Source organism: Alligator sinensis, unplaced genomic scaffold, assembly GCF_000455745.1.
Source record: "Alligator sinensis unplaced genomic scaffold, ASM45574v1 scaffold839_1, whole genome shotgun sequence".
Taxonomy (NCBI): domain Eukaryota; kingdom Metazoa; phylum Chordata; order Crocodylia; family Alligatoridae; genus Alligator; species Alligator sinensis.
In genome coordinates, this window is record NW_005841885.1 from 11,404 (window position 1) to 18,012 (window position 6,609).

Consider the following 6,609-nt stretch of genomic DNA (forward strand, 5'->3'; position numbering starts at 1 on the left):
TCACTGCCCCTGAAACAGCAGCCTTTGAGAAATTCTCTCAGTAGTTTTGAGACTCTGCATGCACAGCCGCAAGGCCTGTGCGAAGCAGCAAGTATTTGATTCAGCTTCGGATTCGGCCAATTTGAGGGGACAGTGATTCGATTTGGTGATTCGGGGGGGAATCCCTGCATTCACCAGCTGCAACAGCAGCTATCGGGGCCCCGGGGGCTCATGGCAAAGCCCCCCCAGCACAGTACAGGGCAGCAGGGATCGGCCCTCCCGCCTGGCACCTGTGCGGAAGCTGTCAAATCGCATGGGTTCAGCATGGCTCGGCAGAGTCCTGCACACTGTCAGTCACCCAGCAGCACTCAGTCCAAGTGGCCCCAACTCCTGGACAGCGTGCAGAACCCTGCAGCGCCCTGCTGAGCCGCGCAGAGTCTCCACTGCCCTGCACTGCATGAGGGGGCTTTGCCACGAGCCCCCAAAGGCCCCAATCAATGCTGCTGTAGCTGGTGAGTGCGGGGCTTTTTTTTAGTGCCAGGACTCTGGGGCCAGGCAGGGTGGGGGCCGGGGGAGCTGGTGGGGCATGGGGCCAGGCAGGGGTTCCCCCATAGCCCCTCCCCCTGCCCCCTATTTATTGGCATGGAGCCTGAGTCCAGCTCCCTGCGGTGGCAAGCAGGGACTGTCCAAATCTCCAAATAGATTCAGAGGCTTCCGAATCTATTCGGACCTTTTAATGGGTCTCCTGATTTGATTTGGAGATTTGGCCCCTGAATCAGGCCAAATGTCCTCCGAATCAAATCAGCTACTGAAGCTTCGCACAGCCCTAGTAGCTGCAGCAGTCTGGGCCTGCAGGGCACAGGAAAATCCATCTCCATTGAAACCTGAGGAGAAGCATAGGGAGGCAGGCTGTGACTTGGGTATGAATTTGGCTGAGGCTGAAAGGCTAACTCCTCTGTCCTGCAACTTTTCTAATCGGCTCTACATCTTGGAGGAAAGCAATGTCCCTTGTTGGACCCCCCCCTTCCCTTTCCCTGCATCATCATTCGTGAGCTCAGGTTGGTCCTGCTCCAGGGAGAAGCAGTACCTCTCAGACTGCCTGGAACATCACACAAATGTTTGCCCATTCACTTTGCTTATTCACTTTTGTAAGGTGAGCAGGTGATAGCCCCAGTGATGCACTGCTGACCTGGGGCAGGAGGAGAAGATACTGGATAGGATGATATCTGGTACTTCAAAGGGCTGGAGCTGAAATGAAGCTGAAGTGGTGTTTTCAAAATGTGTTGTCCTGCAGGGCATGGAGGCTACTCTGACCTCGGGGGGACAGTGCCAGCCGTAAGGCTGCTGGTGGGGTGCAGGGAAAAAGTGAAACTTAAGTAAATCTGCATCCTGTTTGGAAGGGATCTGTTGCTTGGAGTAACCACCTTTTCCTTCTCTCAGTCCCAGAGCACAATGTGATCATGACTACGATAAGCAAGCACTCCAATGTCAAGACTTTCACAGAAAAGCTGCTGCTACTGCTGAACAGGGGAGGTGAGCGTCTCTGTGGCTTTATTACTTTCCCAGCAGGAGGGGAAGGCTAATGGCAACACAGATCTAAAGAAATGAGCCTGATGCTCATTAAGAGGTGAAAGTGTGTGGGGGGGGTCAGCTGGCAGATGAGCTGAAAAGCCTGCTTAAGATTTGCTGCCTTTGTCCAAGGTGTAGTCTCCCGTTGCCAAGCTGCATTCTGAAGGACATGGCTGCTGGAAAGAAATCCTGCTGTTGACATCTGCTAGCTTACATGATGATGTCCATTGGGCTGATATTTGCTTGCAAGCTGTTCCCCACTGGCTTTTGTGGGCTGAGACACTTGGAGGCAAGGCAAGGAGTTGTCTTGAGGTGCAGGGGAGTTGGCTCCTCCCTGGCTTGGAAGCCAGGTTTCCCCTTACCACGTGAGAGTGCATTGTGCTTCGCAGCCAGGGTCTGTGTGACTTTGTCCATTGGACTGATGGGCTCCTGTCACTGCCCTGCTTGGAGTCCAGCTGGCAGGGCTGCCTGCCTTGGTAAACTCTGCTTACGAGGCACCGTTCCCACTCTACTTCCCTAAATAAGAGTTAGTTCTGCTGCTGCCGGAAGCATGTTAAACCCAATGTTTGTGTAGAGCCTTTATACGGCAAGTCATCAGACTCCTGAAGAGCTCTGCTCCCCCCCCCCCCCCCCCCCCCCCACCATGCCATGCCAGGTCTTTCTACCTATTCCTGCACCCTGGCACATTTGCCTTTTGCTGACTTCTGGAGCACTGGATCCTTGCTGCTTTGGCTTTATTGATTTTACTGTTAAATAACCCGACCCATGTCTATCGTCTCTGGAGTTCTTCGCTCAGGTTTTCATTCCCTTCAGGGCTGAGCGTCATGGTCTGTGTACAGCACCTGCAAAGGCTGCTGGCAGCCTCAGTGCTCCTCCACTTGGTCTCCTCCCAAAGACTCTGCTTAACCCTTTCACTGCATGATTACCTGATGCCTCCACCTTGTCCAGAGAGGCTGTAGTAAGCAGCAGAACTTAGGTAGCCACAGACTCCTAGTGAGAATCACACCAGCCCCCTCCTTCCGCTTGGGTGGGGAGGGGAGTTCCTGTGGTCTGGAAAGCCTTGAGGTCTGTAGCACTAGCTTTTTCCAAAAGGGTGGGGAGGGGGAATACAGCAGCGAGCTGAAGCCTGGAGATGTGCTGCTGGCTCCGGGTAGATGGTTAGGCTGGTCCCCATGGTGAAGGCTCATGCTAGCCCTGCTGGCTGCTCAGAGGGGTTCGTAGCAGGATTAATAAACCGGGGCGAAGTGAGCCATTGTGGCTCAGCCAGGCCAGGAGCAAGACAGCATTTTTCCCTGCAGCATGCTAGGTACAATGCAGACAGGGATTAAGTGAATACCAACAAGCCCTTAGGCACCCTGTTCTCTGCCCATGTCATAGTTTCATAGTAGGTAGGGTTGGAAGGGACCTGAGCAGATCATCAAGTCCGACCCCCTGCTATGGGCAGAAAAGGATGCTGGGGTCAAACAACCCCGGCAAAGTATCTATCTAGCCTCCTTTTGAAGACCTCCAGGGTCCCTTGCAGCAGTGTGCCATGGGCCATCTCCTGGGCAAAACACGAGGTGCTGAGGGAACATCCAGCCCTACCAGGATACTCGCACTTGCCCTGGCTGGGTTGATTTGGGACTGGGGGCAGGGCAGCCACATTAGCATGATGCTGCACTGGGCTCACACAGACACGCTGTGCTGTGTACACAGCCCACGTTCTGTGGTGCAGGCTGGTGATGTGCAGATGTGTCGCTAGTGCTCAGGTGAAGCCCTGGCAGAGGTGCAAGAATCCCTTCTCCTTCCTTCGCTTCTGGTGAGAAACTGCATGTGTATGTTAACACATGTCCTCCTCTCTCTGGACCCCAGATGATCCTGTCTGCATCTTTAAGCACCAGCCCCAGCCACCACACTCAGTGCTGAAGTTCCTCCAGGACATCTTTGCCGGCAAGGACACGGCCCGCATCTTCTATCACACAGACATGATGGTGATGATTGACATCACGGTGCGGCAGATTGCAGACCTCTCCCCGGGAGACAAGGTACCAAGCACAAGGCTCTGGGTAGGGGCAGGGACTGGGGCCTCGAGAGGCAGAGTTACTGTGGGGTGGTGCTGTGCAGCCAGGGAGGGGCACTGGAGCAGAGCAGTCTGGAGCAGCGGTGGGTGCTTGGGCTAGGTGGAGCACTTATTTCTGGACCCTTCTCTCCTGGCTTGGCAGGACTGGCCAAGCAGCCTGCAGGGGCTCTGCAACCTTGTGGCCTGCCACCGGTCCAGCAGCTGACAGGCAGCCCAGACTTCTTGACAGCAGGGCCAGCGGGGAGGCCAGCCCCCTTTCTGCCTGTTGTCTGCTGAAAGGACATGTTTATGCGTGGTCCTGGAGGCCCTGAGAATGCACTGACTTTGGAAATAGACACATTCAGCCACGCACCTGTCTTCTAGGGAGCTATCAGGGCTCTGTCAGAGAATCCCCACATTCCTGTCGCGATGGGTGGCACCAGCTCTTGGGAGCACTAGTGGCCTGGATTGTTCTGGAGTGTGGGAGGGCAGGGTCGGTTTCCCTCCCCAACAGAAAATGGTCGAAAGTGCTCGCTCAGGGTACTCAGGGGTTTTGGCTAATGCAGTCACTTGCCATGCAGGCCAGTGGGCTTTCCTCAGGGCTTCCAAGAGAAAAGCAGTTCCCTTTCTTAGCCCCTGTATGAAGCAGAGATGGGAACATGCTGCTGTAACTATTGCCAAGGCTGGTGGAAGCAAGATGTGCAATTTTGGGTGGAGGAAGAGGAGGTGTGGGTGATGGAGTCCTCTCCTGCTGGTCACCTGGCAGCAGCTGTTCTGATTTTAATGCTTTAATGGGAGCTGGCGCTCTGGCTTACCTTGTATAAAGTCTCTCCCACTTTCTGCAGCTGCGGATGGAGTATCTGTCTCTAATGCACGCAATCATCCGCTCCACACCCTATCTGCAGCATCAGCACCGCCTCTTGGACCTCCAGGGGATCCTGCAGCGCATCCTGGCTGAGGAGGAGGAGGGGCAGCAGTGCCAGATGGACAAGATGATCATCTGGGAGATATATAAGGAGTTCCCAGAGATCGCTTCTGGCACTAGCTAACCGGACCTCGCACTGGACTGAGAGACCCACTTGGATCGTAAACATCTCTTGTTGACACTTCCTCCCCATCCCTGTCCAGTACAGCTCATACCTTGTTATTCCTTCAGGTGAGGCCTAGGGTTCAGATAATGCCAAAGGGCCTTTTAGAAGTGTCAGCAGTGCAGGACCCCAGTGGAAAGCGCCCCCCTGAGTTCTGCCTCCCCCGGGAGAGCTCTGACACTGAGTGGAAAGCGGATTGGCACAAGGGTGCAGATTCGTTACCGGGCCTGGGATAGGAGGGTGTTGGTTACCTGTCTGAGTGTAGACAGCAGGGGCTTATCAGGCTGGATGGCCTTGTGTGTTCAGCTCTGCTGGTGTTTGAGGTCCCAAAGCAAGAGGCCTTTGCCTTAGCCTACCCCTTCTCCATATGCATCTCTCCCTGCAGTTACCCAGGTGAGTCCGCCAGTGCTTGGAAGAAGCTTCTGTAACATCTGTTTTGTTTGCTGCTAGTGCAAAAGTGCCACAGGCCTGGCAAGGGAGGCACTAACTGGATCTCCAGTACAGTGTCTGGGGAGCCATACCTGCCTGACCCCAGGCTTCATTCTAGGTTGCAGCCTGCCAGCCTGGCTGGGGTCTCCCCCGACAGCTGCTTGCTCTGGTTTGCTTCCATCGTGCTGCTTAGGTTTGAATCCCATGTGCACTGTGCTGGCACAGAAGTAATGGTTGTTGCAGTGATGTTGTTCCCAGAAGCCTCTGGCCTCAACATGGGTCTGAGGCATGTCCTGCTTGGTGACAGCTGTAGCCTGCCTCCTGCTGTCTGCCCAGTTATTTCCTCTGGTGTGTAGCTGGGGGCAGGGAGTGCTGCCTTTAACGCCTGTGGATTCCTTGCCTTGAGCTTAGTAGTGGTTGGCTCTGCCTTGCCGTATCCCCTCTCCCTGTGACAGGGTGCTTGAGCCTGGCATTGTTGCTCTGTGAAGTGCGCGTGTGGAGACCCCTTCAGTTCGATTTCTTCTAGGGACCTAGCAAAAATTCCTGTCACAGATGTGGTCCCCAACTGACTCGGGTCTGTTGAGCATGGCACTCTGCCCATGCTGTATGAACCATTGCTCTGTCACTAACCAGAGGACCCTCTTCTGGAGCTTGGCAGCGCTCTGCATAGAAGCCATTAGAACTGGATATGCTTTAAACAACAGGTTGTTAAAGCATAACTAAAGCCACGGGCCATGGGTGTGAAGCCCTGGGAAGGGCACTGGTTGTAAAGCTCAAAGAGTGGGAGTGGGATGGGAGGTGGTTGTTGGCCTTCCCACGGTGAACAAACAGCCCCGTGAGAAACCTCTGTTCCCCTGTACAAATGTATGATTGTCAAAGCAACCTGTATTTTCTTAAACACTAAAGTGACTGTAACTCGCAAAGGAATAAACGTCTTAACTGTGCAAATGTGTCTCCTGCTTGTGGCATCCAGGTACTGGAGGGGAGGGGTGTTCCCCGGAGGTTGGGGTTGGGGAGAGGCTGTGTGAGAGAAGGCTGTGCTGCTGTGTGTAAGGAGTGCCTACTGGGGAGGCTGCGAGGCCCATTTCAGAAAGGCAGGCAGCCCTCCATCTGCTGCCACATGGTGTTAGCTGTGAAACCTCAGGCCATTGACCTACATGAGAGGCTTTGCAGTGCCAGAGCTGATTTTAGACACCAGAGGATAATGCAGGGCAATGCCAACTGGGCACCATGCCCACAAACATCTAGCACCAAACTCCACCAGCCTCCCCTCCTTCCCTGACAGGATGGGCAGGAAGTTGGGGAGCCAGTCACCCCGGGAGCTTCTGATGCGAGTCAGAAGGATGTGGGTTCTAGCGGAGAGGAGAGCAGGCCCAGGCTGGGGACAGCCATGGCAGTGACTGTGACATGGCCTGTGCCAAGGCAATGTCTCTGCTGTTGGTGCTAAAGCAGCTCAGCTCACATGGTGTGCCCACTGCTTATGTGTTCGCTCAGCAGAGCTGCTGG

The 6,609-nt window shown here is 54.8% G+C and overlaps 1 protein-coding gene across 2 annotated transcripts in view; it reads left to right on the top strand.

Moving 5' to 3' along the window:
- LOC102378587 (NCK-interacting protein with SH3 domain-like) overlaps nucleotides 1-6,047 on the top strand; it is a 9,387-nt gene extending 3,340 nt beyond the window's left edge. For both annotated transcript variants that reach the window (XM_006017760.3, XM_006017761.3), the window contains 3 exons: nucleotides 1,420-1,512; nucleotides 3,400-3,572; nucleotides 4,432-6,047. In XM_006017760.3, the coding sequence (XP_006017822.1) occupies nucleotides 1,420-1,512; nucleotides 3,400-3,572; nucleotides 4,432-4,635 (470 nt within the window). In that variant the 3' untranslated portion in view covers nucleotides 4,636-6,047. The remainder of the gene's footprint in view (nucleotides 1-1,419; nucleotides 1,513-3,399; nucleotides 3,573-4,431) is intronic.
- Nucleotides 6,048-6,609: the final 562 nt, after the last annotated feature.